This window comes from Eumetopias jubatus, unplaced genomic scaffold, assembly GCF_037043125.1.
Source record: "Eumetopias jubatus isolate StellerSeaLion01/CBP00866 unplaced genomic scaffold, mEumJub1_p1.0 scaffold_13, whole genome shotgun sequence".
NCBI classification, from domain to species: Eukaryota; Metazoa; Chordata; class Mammalia; order Carnivora; family Otariidae; genus Eumetopias; species Eumetopias jubatus.
Window position 1 is genome coordinate 12535525 of NW_028274819.1, and position 14840 is coordinate 12550364.

The 14840-nt window shown below is 38.8% G+C and overlaps 1 protein-coding gene and 1 pseudogene across 1 annotated transcript; both read left to right on the top strand.

Annotated features, from left to right (window-relative positions):
- The first annotated feature begins 1992 nt into the window (after window positions 1–1992).
- Window positions 1993–2940, top strand: LOC114215345 (olfactory receptor 5B2-like). Its single transcript, XM_028111300.1, has one exon. It carries the CDS (start codon window positions 1996–1998, stop codon window positions 2938–2940), a length of 945 nt encoding a protein of 314 aa, XP_027967101.1. The 5' UTR covers window positions 1993–1995.
- A 3041-nt stretch (window positions 2941–5981) lies between these two features.
- LOC114215344 (olfactory receptor 5B3-like) lies at window positions 5982–6926 on the top strand (annotated as a pseudogene).
- Window positions 6927–14840: the final 7914 nt, after the last annotated feature.

Below are 14840 nucleotides of genomic sequence, written 5' to 3' on the forward strand. Positions count from 1 at the left end.
AAATTGGACAGCCCCATGCAGAAGAATGAAACTCGACCATTCTCTAGCACCATACACAAAGATAAACTCAAAATGGATGAAAGACCTCAATGTGAGACAGGAATCCATCAAAATCCCAGAGGAGAACATAGGCAGTAACCTCTTTGACATCAGCCACAGCAATTTCTTTCAAGATACATCTCCAAAAGCTACTGAAACAAAAGCAAAAATGAACTTTTGGGACTTCCTCAAGATAAAAACTTCTGCACAGAAACGGAAACAGTCAACAAAACAAAGAGGCAACCCACAGAATGGGAGAAGATATTTGCAAATGACACTACTGACAAAGGGCTGGTATCCAAGATCTATAAAGAACTTCTCAAACTCAACACCCAAAAAACAAATAATCAAGTCAAAAAATGTGCAGAGGACATGAACAGACACTTCTCCAAAGAAGGCATACAAATGGCTAACAGACACATGAAAAAATGTTCATCATCATTAGCCATCAAGGAAATTCAAATCAAAACCACATTGAGATACCACCTTACACCAGTTAGAATGGCAAAAATGGACAGGGCAAGAAACAACAAATGTTGGAGAGGTTGTGGAGAAAGGGGAACCCTCTTACACTGTTGGTGGGAATGCAAGTTGGTACAGCCACTTTGGAAAACAGTGTGGAGGGGCCTCAAAAAATTAAAAATAGAGCTACCCTATGACCCAGCAATTGCACTCCTGGGTATCTACCCCTAAGACACAGATGTAGTGAAAAGAAGGGCCCTGTGCACCTCCATGTTCATAGCAGCAATGTCTGCAATAGCCAGACTGTGGAAAGAGCCGAGATGCCCTTCAACAGATGAATGGATAAAGAAGATGTGGTCCACATATACAATGGAATATCACTCAGCCATCAGAAAGGATGAATACCCAACTTTTACATGAACATAGATGGAACTGGAGGAGCTTATGCTAAGTGAAATAAGTCAAGCAGAGAAAGTCAATTATCATATGGTTTCACGTATTTGTGGAACATAAGGAATATCATGGAGGACACTAGGAGAAGGAAGGGAAAAATGAAGGGGGGAAATCGGAGCGAGAGATGAGCCATGAGAGACTATGGACTCTGAGAAACAAACTCAGGGTTTTAGAGGGGAGGGGCGTGGGGGGATGGGTTAGCCTGGTGATGGGTATTAAGCAGGGCACGTACTGCATGGAGCACTGGGCGTTATATGAAAACAATGAATCGTGGAACACTACATCAAAAACTAATGATGTATTGTATGGTGACTAACATAACATAATAAAATAAAAAAAATAGTTGAGGCGGAGTGTAAGTGACAAAACTTCCATTAGTAGGGGGTTTAATGATACTAGTGAAATATCCTGCTACTTCCTTATAAAAAATAAGATAGATGACACTCTACTTGAGTACATAATAATTTCATTTTGTTCACTATCAGTTGGTCTCTCATTGGAGGTAAAACAAAGAGGGGAGGTTAAGTGTGAAGTGAATCTTCTTTAAGCTACACAGGGGACTAAATGAATTAGCAAGATCAAACTGTAGTTTAACCGTTGTCCTATAATCTCATCCTTATTATCACTGGCACTTTTAGGTATGCTGTCTGTGAGGGGGATAAAAGCACACAGATTCTGATTAAGTCAAAACTGAGTTTCAAACTAAGTCAAAACTGAGTTTCAAACTTGAATCTTCTTCATACTAGCTATATAATTGTAAAATATCATATAACTTCTCAAATCCCTAATTCCTTAATGGTAAAATAAAAATACTAATAGTACCCACTGTATACAAACACACACACACACACACACACACACACACACACACACTTATATGTAAAGCCCTTAACATTAGACCAGGATTATTTTGAAGTATAGATTATTAATGAAATAATGCACATGGTATTTACACATTTCAATTTCACTAGAATTTTGTTTCTTACTTTTCTCCTTTATTCTCATTGCTACAGGACATCTAATAGTTCCTAAATAACATCCATGGATAACAGCACAGAAGGGACACAGTTCCTCCTGCTGGGACTAACCCATGCCACAGAGTTGCAGATCCCCCTCTTTATCATGTTCACTCTCATTTACCTAATCAATGTGGTTGGGAACCTGGGGATGATGGTGCTGATTTTCTTGGACTCCCGTCTCCACACAACCATGTACTTTTTCCTCAGTAATCTGTCTCTGGTGGACTTTTGTTACTCTACAGCCGTCACTCCCAAGGTCATGGCTGGATTACTTATAGGAGACAAGGTCATCTCCTACAATGCATGTGCTACTCAAATGTTCTTTTTTGTAGCCTTTGCCACTGTGGAAAATTATCTCTTAGCCTCAATGGCTTATGACCGCTACGTGGCCGTGTGCAAACCCCTGCATTACACCACCATCATGACGACAGGTGTGTGTGCTCCTCTGGCCATAGGCTCCTATATCTGTGGTTTTCTGAATGCCTCCTTCCATGTTGGGGACATATTCAGTCTGTCTTTATGTAATTCCAATCTGATCCATCACTTTTTCTGTGATGTGCCGGCGGTCATGGCTCTCTCTTGCTCTGGTAAACACATTGGTGAGGTGGTTCTTGTTTTTATGTCAAGCTTTAATGCCCTTTTTGCTCTTCTGGTTATATTGATTTCCTACGTATTCATATTTATAACCATCTTGAAAATGCAATCAGCTCGAGGGCACCAAAAGGCTTTATCCACCTGTGCTTCCCACCTCACTGCAGTGTCCATCTTCTATGTGACAGTCATCTTCATGTATTTACAGCCCAGCTCCAGCCATTGCATGGACACAGACAAAATGGCAGCTGTGTTTTATTCTATGGTCATCCTCATGCTGAATCCTGTGGTCTATAGCCTGAGGAACAAAGAGGTCAAGTGTGCATTCAAGAAGGTGGTAGAAAAGGCAAATTTTTCTATAGGATTGGCCATTTAACATTACAGTATGCATAATAATTTTGTTTAATTCCACTCAGACTTTGCCCATGCAATGAGCTACTTTTTAAGTCTCATGCTGCTTTTAAATTCTTAACGTAACAGCCTTATCTCTTCAAAAGTCTATTGTCTTGTAAAAAGAAAACATATTCAGAAATATAATACTTGAATGAGGGTGGCTAATGGGAAGCATTAGAAATTTGGGGACCCACTTGTCAAACCTGACTAGTAATATTTGATTTATTCACTTTTGCACTTACTGTTTCTCTGCCACATGCCAATGCAAAAATATATGTCAAACAGGAGCCCAAACAAGCCCATGAACAAAGCACATATATGTGCCCCATGTAGGCACATACACACTTGCAGTGGGAAATTTGTCAGAAGGAAATGGAGTGTGGCAATTGTTTTTTGTTGTTTTTTTTTTTTTTTTATGTTATGTTAGTCACCATACATCATTAGTTTTTGATGTGGTGATCCACGATCCATTGTTTTCTTATAACACCCAGTGCTCCATGCAATATGTGCCCTCCTTAATACCCATCACCGGGCTAACCCATCACCCCACCTCCCTCCCCACTGAAACCCTCAGTTTGTTTCCTGGGGTCCATAGTCTCTCATGGTTCATCTCTCCCTCCGATTTCCCCCCCCTCATTTTTCCCTTCCTTCTCCTAATGTCCTCCATGCTATTCCTTACATTCCACAAATACGTGAAACCATATGATAATTGACTTTCTCTGCTTGACTTATTTCACTTAGCATAAGCTCCTCCAGTCTCATCCATGTTGATGTAAAAGTTGGGTATTCATCCTTTCTGATGGCTGAGTAATATTCCATTGTCTATATGGACCACATCTTCTTTATCCATTCATCTGTTGAAGGGCATCCTGGCTCTTTCCACAGTTTGGCTATTGTGGACCTTGCTGCTATGAACATGGAGGTGCACAGGGCCCTTCTTTTCACTACATCTGTGTCTTAGGGGTAGATACCCAGGAGTGCAATTCCTGAGTCATAGGGTAGCTCTATTTTTAATTTTTTGAGGCCCCTCCACACTGTTTTCCAAAGTGGCTGTACCAACTTGCATTCCCACCAACAGCATAAGAGGGTTCCCCTTTCTCCACAACATGCCACATTCTAAGAGTGGTTATGACTGTCAGAGGTTGACAAACTTAATGACTTTAGACCCTGGGCTTGTAGAGGAAAGATTTGCAGAAGCGGGAGGACAGTGGTGGAGAATGATTAGCTGAAGAGATGTCTTTCTAAAGCCTTCAAATTCAAATTCAGAAGATTTAAGGCACTGTTCCTACACAAGAACATATCCCATAAAAAAAATTTAAATGTGGAGCTCACTACCAAAACAGACCTGCAGGCTAAAGGCAGCCAACAAACCAGGACCTTTCAGCCCTTGATCTTGGTGATTCAACCATGAGATGATAGTAATGAGAGGAAGAATGAGTTTCAGAAAGGACATTCTTTGACTCATGCTAAAATATGGATTTTAAGAAAGAAATTAAGCAAAAGAATGGCTCATTTGGAATGGCTAGAACAGCCACTCAAGCTGACAGAGGACAGACAGACTGAGGAACACTGGAGGGGACAAAATCATCAGTGGACCAAGTGCGTGAGAACAAGGAAATGAAGAGAGGCTATAAACTTCAGAACTCATCCATCCCTGAATTTCTGCACGTCACCACCCACCTTTCTCAAACAAACATAAGGGCTATCATTCCATCCTAAGGACAATACTACAGCTAACTTATATATTAGGCCATGCTAAACACCCAGCATTTTGCTCATTGTTTATAATGCCTTATCTCTTTATTTCTATAAGGAAAGAGAGAGAGAGAGCGAGGCACACCATAAGAGACTCTTAATGATGGAGAACAAACTGAGGGTTGATGGCGGAAGGTGGGTGGTGGATGGGCTAATTGGGTGATGGGTATTAAGGAGGGCACTTGTGGTAAGCACTGGGTGTTATATATAAGTGATGAATCACTAAGTTCTACACCTGAAACTAATTTTACCATATTTGTTAACTAACTAGAATTTAAATAAAAACTTGAATTAAAAAAAAAAACTAAAAAACAAGACAATATCTTGAGGTAGATCTCATGACAATCTTCATTTTGTGTATGGAGAAAATCAGGTCTAGGCACTGAGATTGGAACCAATACCCCTTCAATAGTCAATGGTAGGGCTGATGTGCACCTCTTCCCAGAGCCCAAGCTCTACACCGGATGCTGTGCCTTGCTCTCCGAATTGCCTCTGCTGGTTGTATATGCCCTACTGCTCCAGTTACCCTACGACATCTACTCTGCTTATATGCCTCAGTTGCCTAAGTATAAAGCCCCTAACACTGATTTTGGGATGACAGAGTCAATGAGTAATTGTAAATTGAGTTAAACTCAATGTTTTAAAAATTAAAACCAGTGGACTAAAGAACAAATCTTTGGGTATAAAACTTGGTTTGGCAGTAATAATTTTATAAATTAGATACATTATTCAACCTCTGTGCCTCATAACTTAAATGGGCTTAATTACTAGTCAATCTCGTTGGGTCTTTGAGAAAAATAAATGAATACACACATACTGTCTAGAGCAGTTCTTGACACACAAGCAACATAGAAGTGTCAAAATTTACAAGCTCGTGGAACTGAAATGACAGATATATTTGATTCCAGACCTGCCATCTTGATCAAGACATTCCTTTTTCCACATCTCAGTTTACAGATTTACAAAAATTAGAAGGTGGGAGATGATCCACAAAGATCCTTTAGTTTCATCAATGTATATAGGTAATTCATTCATTAAATTTTGTTGTCAAGTTCATACTAGAGACTTGAATAATTTGGAAGTAAGAATTACTGCTATGATGAAAAAATGCACATCTATCATCTTTCTTTCTTTTTTTTCTTTCTTTCTCCTCTCTGTCTCTCTCTCTCTCTTTCTCTTCAGGTATCTGTTTCAATTACATATAAATTGCCTTTCTGTTCCTTTATTTCTCATTGCTACAGGGCTTCCTGTGATTCCCCAACAACACCCATGGAAAACAACACGGAAGTGACTGAATTCATCCTGCTGGGACCAACCAATGCCCCAGAGCTGCAGATCCCCCTCTTTATCATGTTCACCCTCATTTACCTCATCAATGTGGTTGGGAACCTGGGGATGATGATGCTAATTCTCTTGGACTCCCATCTCCACATACCCATGTACTTTTTCCTCAGTAGCCTGTCTCTGGTGGACTTTTGTTACTCTACAGCTGTCACTCCCAAGGTCATGGCTGGATTACTTATAGGAGACAAGGTCATCATCCTACAATGCATGTGTTGCTCAGATGTTCTTTTTTGTAGCCTTTGCCACTGTGAAAACCTACTTTTGGCTCCAATGGCCTATGACAGCTACACAGCCATCTGTAAACCCCTACATTACACCACCATAATGACGACCAGTGTGTGTGCACATCTTGCCATAGGCTCCTACGTTTGTGGTTTCCTAAATGCCTCCAACCCCATTCGGGACACATTCAGTCTCTCTTTCTGCATGTCCAATCTAGTCCATCACTTTTTCTGTGATGTTCCAGCAGTCATGGCTCTCCCTTGCTCTGATAGACATGTCAGTGAGCTGGTTCTTGTTGTTGCAGCAAGTTTCAATATTCTTATTGCTCTCCTCATTATCTTGATTTCCTACCTGTTCATTTTTGTCACCATCCTGAAGATGCACTCAGCTGAGGGATATCAGAAGGTCTTATCCACCTGCACTTACCACCTCACTTCAGTGTCCACTTTCGATGGGACAGCCATCTTCATGTACTCCCAGCCCAGCTCCAGCCATTCCATGGACACAGACAAAATCACATCTGTGTTCTACACTATGGTCATCCCCATGCTGAAACCCCTGGTATATAGCCTGAGGAACAAAGAAGTTAAAACTGCATTCAAGAAGGTGGTTGAGAAGGTAAAATTGTCTCTAGGATTTGCCTCTTAAATTGTAGGATCCACAATGACCTAGTTTCATTCCTCTCAGATCTCCAACATGCAATGACTCACATTTTTTTAATCAAAGTATAATTAACATTTAGTGTTATATTAGTTCAGGTGTACAAGTAATGATCCGAATTCTATACACTACTCAGTGCTCACCACAATAATTATAGGCACCATCTGTCACCAAATACCATTATTACCATCTTATTGACTATATTCCCTATGCTGTACTTTTCATTTCCATGGCTTATTTATTTTGTAACTGGAAGTTGGTAACTCTTAATTCCCTTTATCCCTTTCACCCATCCCCCCACTCAACTCACCAACTGGCAACCACAAGTTCTCTGTAATTAAGAGTCTGTTTTCTGTTTGTCACTTGTTCTCTTTGATCATTTGTTTTGTTTCTTAAATTCCACATATGACTGAACCACATGACACTTCAATGCCTGCCCTGCACCTAAATGATTGAGGCAATACCATTTCCTATTCCAAAGTCTATCATCTAAAAAAGAAAATAGTATTCCAAACATGTGATATCCAAACAAGGATGACCAAGGGGGACCTTAAGAATTTTGGGGCCTTGCTCATAATAAACCTTATTAATTACATGTTATATGTACTCTAGTTTATGGCAATGCAAGCCTATATGTAAACCATGGAATACACAAACTCATGAATAGAAGCATATGCAAGCCCATATGTGCACATATACATAGGAGTGGAAAATTTGTTCAAGGAGTTGGATGCAGTATGCCTAGTTTCTAATAAAAAAGTTCAAAAAATCAATTTAAGTATCAGAATATAAATTTATGTCTGTCATTTTTTTCTCTAGTTGAAAAACTATTTCAAAAGACCAAAATGAAGAAAAACATTACATAAATTTTTAAATAAAGGTGTATGCTTTTTGGGGCACATTTATTCAGAGCTACAAATGTATAATATTTCAAAGGAATTAATTTTTCTATCTTTGGTACCGTTTGGTAGAAAATGTATGGTCACAGAATAATTTTCAAAAGCAAGAAGACCAGAGTATAAGACAGCATGATCAATTTTTTTTGAAAACACGGTAATATTTATTCATGATAATAAACGTGGTTTAATGAAAGCCAGGGATGTCCAAACAGAAACTGAATCATGACACCCAATGGTCTTTTTTTTTTTTTTTACAAAAACCATGACATATGTCCCATTAATTTGCTAAATGGTATGAGTGCAGAAAAGATGAATCAAAAACACTAAAATTCTTTTAAACATACCATCTAATAATAAACATCAACCCTAGATATGGCATTCAAAAATAGTCCCTTTGCTTTAACTTCATCTGCTGAGTTTTTATTACTAGACCTTTACAAATTTCTTTAAAGCTTTAATTGTTATCGTTCATTTCAACAAAAAACTGCTAGCACTTTGGCTTGACCTTCTACAGAAGATTAAATTCTATGACATTAGTACATATGTAGTAAAATATACAAAGTCATTTGTAAATATGTGAGTCTGAAAGAGTCATCACAAATATCCAATAAACCACATGCCAAATAGGATATATATACCATGTGGTATATATAATGGTTGACTAGAACTTATGTTTGTCCCTAACAACTTCAGACTCATTTTATTTTATTTATTTTATTTTATTTTATTATGTTATGTTAGTCACCATACAACGATCAATTGATAACAAAGAAATTTTTCAATTTTTCTGTATAGGACTACCAACTCTTCAACTGTGTAAGATGAATGCATTATGATAACATTATCTGTTTTTCTCTCTGGAAGTACTACAAAATGACTAGTGCCCCTCATGCAGGGACACTTTACTTTCAGATGAGCTATGTCATGTCTTGCCACTCTCCTACTTGCTTCTTCCACTTCACTTACACTAAGTTCCCTGCTGTTCCTGGATAATCCATGCTCCCTCTTGCCTTAGGGTCTTTGTACTTGCTGCTGCCAATGCTCAGAAAGCTTCCTCACTTCCCTCAGGTCTTTGCTTAAATGTTACCATATCATAGTCTCCCCACTCCCCATGGACACTCTTCGCAACTTGCTTTATTCTTCATAGTCCTGATCACTCCTCAACTATTTCTATTTACTTTTTTGTTAGCTTGTTTATTCATTCACCTATCTACCTAGAATGTATACTGCACAAGAAGAGCAGCTTTGTCTTCTTTACTAACAGCTTCATCCCCAGTAATTAAATTATGCCCTGGTTCATACTAATTTCTCAACAGACATTTGTTAAATTAATGAATAAACTAATTGTTTGAGTCCAGCAGCAAATATACTGGAACCACTGATAATTAGAGTTGATTACCCCTTATATAATTCTTTATTTTTTTCATTATGTAATTTTTTAGAAAAGAATTTTAGAGCCTTTCATAAGATGTGGTTTTTTCAAAAAAAATATTCTTTCATTCCCCATTTACATATTCCACTTTTGGACAAATAACTTTTTGGAAACCACACTATCAAGCAGATCATATAAAACTATTTTAATTCTTTTTTTATTAGAAACCTCAATTAATGAAAAATAACACATGAAGTACATTTTATTTAGTAAATTGTAATAATACAAAATACGAGACTGCAAAATTTTCCTGATTCAATTTGCAAAATTCCTTCATAAATTACAATTATTCAATCAACTCCAATGACTCTAAACATCCATAGAAAATGTAAGCATGACAGGGGGCGCCTGGGTGGCTCAGTCAGTTAAGTGTTCAACTCTTGATTGCGGCTCAAGTCATGATCTCAGTGTTGTGAGATCGAGCCCGACATCGGGTTCCACACTGGGCATGGAGCCTGCTTGAGATTCTCTCTCTCTCTCCCTCTCTCTGCCCCTCCACTGCCCCACACTCACTCACTCTCTCTTTCTTCCTCTCTACAAAAAAATTAAAAGTGTAAGCATGACAATACTTTACAACAATAAACATAACCTACCTCAATGTATTAATATAATATACAATCATTGTGTATTTTATTTGACTTTTAGGTGAGCTCAATTTTATAATAAAGCTACCCAAAGGAATTTGTACGCATGTTCCTTTTCTATCTCTATAATTTTAGAAAGATTCAACCTCTCAAGACTTGCAAACCTGTGCTTGAATTTCCTAAGAGTATCATGCTGACATTGGTGGGGTTTGTGTGATACAACACAAATATCTGCTCTGAAGTCTATGAAAATGGTTTCTCTTCTGGAGCCATTTTTTAATAATTACTTTAAAAATATCTTTAAATTTGAAAATGATTTTAGATTTTCAAAATATTTGCTGGGATATTATAGACAAGTCCCACATACCTCTCACCCAGTTTCCCTAGTGTTAACATCTTACTTTATCATAATACACTAACCAAAACAAAGAAACCATCATTAATACATTACTATTCTCCAAACTTCAAGAACTCATTCAGATTATTATGTATCAACTAATGTCATTAGCTCTTAGAGGATCCAATCCAGGATCCAACCCTGCATATATTGTCTTGTCTCCTTAGTCTCCTCTGATCTGTGACAGTGTCAGACTTTCCTGGATTTTCACCACCTTAATAGTTTTGAGGAGTATTGCTCTGGTATTTTGTAGAAGGTCTTTCAATTTAGCTTTGTCTGATTTTGTTGGTCATGGTTACACAGAGGTTTAGATATTGAGAGATAGAGAGAAGTGCTATTCTTATCATATCTGATCAGGGGACACATATTACCAACATGACTTGTCACTGGGGATCTTAACCTTAATCACCCAAACCAAATATGTTTGCCAGGTGCTTCAGTGTAACGCTACCTTTTCCCCCGGCATACTGTATATTTTAGAAACTCCATTCAGGCCATACTCATGGTGGAAAGGACTACACTCTCTCTCCTAGGGGAAGGTTAAACATATTATTTAGAATTTTTCTATAAGAAAGATTTATTTATTTACTAACTTACTTACTTACAGCATGGACTTATATATGTCTGCTTTAGTCTCTTACTTACTTACAGCATGGACTTATATATGTCTGCTTTATACTTCGGGGTAAAATGTAGTCCTGTGTTATTTACTTTCTTGTTCAAATTGTTCTGTCTTTGGCCATTGGGAGCACTTTCAGTTTTACTCTTGTTTCCTTTTGATATACTCAACCCTCTTGTTTTCTGAGCTCCTCCTTACTTTCTGGAACTACAAGACACTCCAGGTTCCTCTTGTGCTATTCCTGTCCCAACCCAGTAATCAGCTCTTTCTCCAAAGGGGCCATCTTACTTCTCAGTTGTAACTCAAATGAACCCAAATCCTCCAGCCTTCTTTCCTTTAACTGGTAGATTAAATAGCAACTAGCTACAGGAGACTGAGTACCTTCCTAAATGGTTTTGAGGTGTTCTTGAGTAGGAAGTGTGTGTGTTTAAGCTTTCTTTTTGTCTCTCAGTTCCTGTTCCAAATCCCTGCTTTTGTCTCATTTGTCCATCACTTCAAGCACCACACCACCTCCTGTGCCTCTTCTTTTCCTGTCTCTACACTGCTTTTCCCCAAGGTGACCTAAACCACTCCCTCTCCTTCATTCTTCCAAAGATCCAATTACACACTAATCTTGTACTCAGACAAAATGGCGGGGAAGTGAAGCCCAGAACAACGAATTGATGCAAAGTAGGCATTCGATATAACTGATGCTCAAGTTCATGAAGCATCATCTACTGCCAAAATCTCTCTTTACCAGTCATTTCCTGAAACCTTGGCTTCCCAACGTGCTAGGCTTTGTCCATCTCTCTTCTCAAAGTTGAAAGTCTCAAAGCCTTATCTCTCTAGCTGCTCTGGGAAAAGACAACATACATTTACTCCATCATGCAGGTTGGGAAAATACTTAGAAATGATGTAAAGCAAAGAATAATCATGGACTAGATTGTAGAGTATACATTTGATGAGATTTGTGCCCCCACCATCCAGCTATAACCACTCAAAGTCACCCACCAACTTCCTATCACTGTGGCCTATTGCCAATTCTTAGTTTTGATATTTCTTAACCTAACGGCGGCTCTGACACATCCATTCCCTCTAGTTGCATTTCTCATCATTTGGTTTCTAGGACACCACCCACCTCCACTGGCTATTCATCTCTCTGACCTTGTATTGAGAAAGTTCCAGGCCTTGGAAGTTCAGATTCAGTTACTAACTGTGTGGCAGTATCCTGACTTTCCTCTGAAAACATTATTTCTTTTTCCAGAGTATTGAGATTTCAGCTAAGTACATTGCCTTTCAGCTAGAGATAGAATTTTGAAGTTGGTTTATCCAATTGTTTTTTGTGGCCTTATGACTGAATTCTTGCCAATGGAATGTACTCAGAAGTAATGCATACAGCTGCTATATCACTTTCTTGAAAAGAAATTATTTATCCTTCACTCACCTCTTTCTCTTCTCCTCAGGTAGAATAGTTATGATGAGGACAGACTTTCAACCCTCGAGGAGATGGTAGAGAGAGACTATGTGCACTGAACCCGGCTCCAGAATGACCAGGACACACCAGCTGTACAGATAGTTCTTACAGAAGTTCATTAACTTCCACTATTTGAGAACAAATTGCTGTCTTATTTAAGCCACTGTATTTTGGCTTTCTCAGTTACAGCAGTTTGACCAGATTTCTAATTGTGCTAGATTAACTATGGGTACAAATTCTTTGCAGCTGTTTTCCTCAAGAGGTGGAGTCATTCTTCATGCTTGATTCATACTTGAATCTGGGCAGCCCTTTGACATCATTGATTAATATAATGTGGCAGGAAAAAAAATGTTGTGAGAGTTAAGAGTCTAGATTTCATGAAACCATTAAATTGTACTTTCATACTGAAAATATTATATAAGAAATCTGGTGCATCCTCTGGAGGATGAAAGACCTTGTAGAGAAGAGGTAGAGAGTAACCTGAATCAACAGTTGGAAATTTAAGTTCATCTCAAACCTTTCAGCCCAGCTGAACATGCAGAAGATATGCAACCTCATGAGTGAGCCATGTGAAATCAGCAGAGTAACTGTCCCTGTCCGGAGCACATACTTAGAATGGCAATGAAGATGAACAGATAAGAGGTCAAGATTACTACAGGGGCAAAACAGACATTGAAATCTACAAAGATATAGAACACAATCTTCTTTATGTAGACATGAGAGCAGGAAAGAGCTAGGATTGGGGGGGTTACCACAGAAAAGGGGTGGACCACATTAGAATGGCAGAAGGAGAGGCAGAAGGGGAATCCAGTGAGGACGACAGATTCAACAAAGTCCTATCACCATTTTTGCACACATTTGCTGGTGGTCAGAGTGGTGGTGTAATGTAAGGGCTTACACAACTGCATGCTGATCATAAGTCATGACGGCAACCAGGAAAGCCTCTACACAAATGTTTAGATCAGCTTTATTTATAATCACCAAACACTAGACGCAATACAAATGTTCTTCAACTGAGAATAGGACAAACAATCAGTAACAACTGTTAAGTGAAATACTACTCTGCAGTAAAAATATTCCACCCTGACACAGGAAACAATATGGATGGGCCTCAGATGCTAAGTGAAAGATTACAGACTCAAAGAGTACATATTCTTTTTCTTTTAATGTTGTTAGCCACTGTATAGTACATCATTAGTTTATGATGCAGTGTTCAACGATTCATCAGTTACATATAACACCCAGTGCTCATCACAGCACATGCCCTCCTCACTACCCGTTACCCTTTACCCCCCTCCCCTCCCCTCTGAAACCCTCAGATTGTTTCCTGGGGTCCATAGTCTCTCATGGTTGGTCTGTTCAACAAAGAGTACATGTTCTAGGATTACAGTTAAGGACACTGTTGGAAACGCAAATTTATTTGGACAAACCAGTGTATTGGTTGCCAGGGACAGTGGATTGGAGAATGGGTTTGTCAGAAGAGGTTTGCATGAAGTTTTTTAGGTGACAGTGCTTCTGGACATAAATTTGACAAAATCTTACAACTGTCCGCTGGGATTGTGGATACTATTATATGGAAATTACACGTAATTATAAACTAACAAAAATCACAAGAAATAACAAGTAATACAAAAACATGTGTGTTCAACGAAATAACCAGCATGGACCCCACAGGCAGTTTAATTGCCTCTATCCTGGGAAAGGGGGATGAGGTGCTGGAAATGTTCTCCCAGGGGAAATTCCCAGAGAGCTCTGTGTCTCTATAATTCTCTCCACGTCCCCATGCACTAGCCATTGAAATCCCAATATGACTCCACATGCCACCATTATAGAGACACTAGTCTACATGCTGAACCCATTTGGGGATCATTTATTCATTTGAATGTTAATATTTGCTAGTGCATGGAGGCCTTATCTCAGGATTTGCTATGAGCCCCCATTCATATTCAGGGGAAATGCCCCAAGATAAAAATTATATTCATTGACTTAAAAATGATAACTTCTTATGGAGATGTTTTACAGACCCTCCCTTGCTTCTTATTCACAGACAAAAGTATGTGAATTATGTAAGAGGTAAACTTATCATTTTTATTTTACAAATAAGGAGGAGATAAGTGATCCCTATAAGGACACAGAAGGAAAGCATGGTAAGTACAGAAACTGAACCATGTTAATGGTCTTTTTTCCATTTTCACCTGCCTTAGAGACCTTATGACCATGTCCTAAGAGTAGTATTTATGCATTATTCTGCAGCTGAGATCCTGATTCAGACCCACTACTCAGAATCAGCTCTTCCTGCTCTCCCAGCAGACAGGTAAGCATCCATATTCTGTAAACATTTTTATAAAGATTTTATTTATTTATTTGAGAGAGAGAGACACAGCGAGAGAGGGAACACAAGCAGGGGGAGTGGGAGAGGGAGAAGCAGGCTCTCTGCTGAGCAGGGAGCCCACTGCAGGGCTTGATCCCAGGACCCTGGGATCACGACCTGAGCTGAAGGCAGATGCTTAATGACCAA

Bases quoted from the DNA above. Each gene is read 5' to 3' on its own strand.
- LOC114215345 (XM_028111300.1), top strand. From the start codon at position 1,996: ATGGATAACAGCACAGAAGGGACACAGTTCCTCCTGCTGGGACTAACC.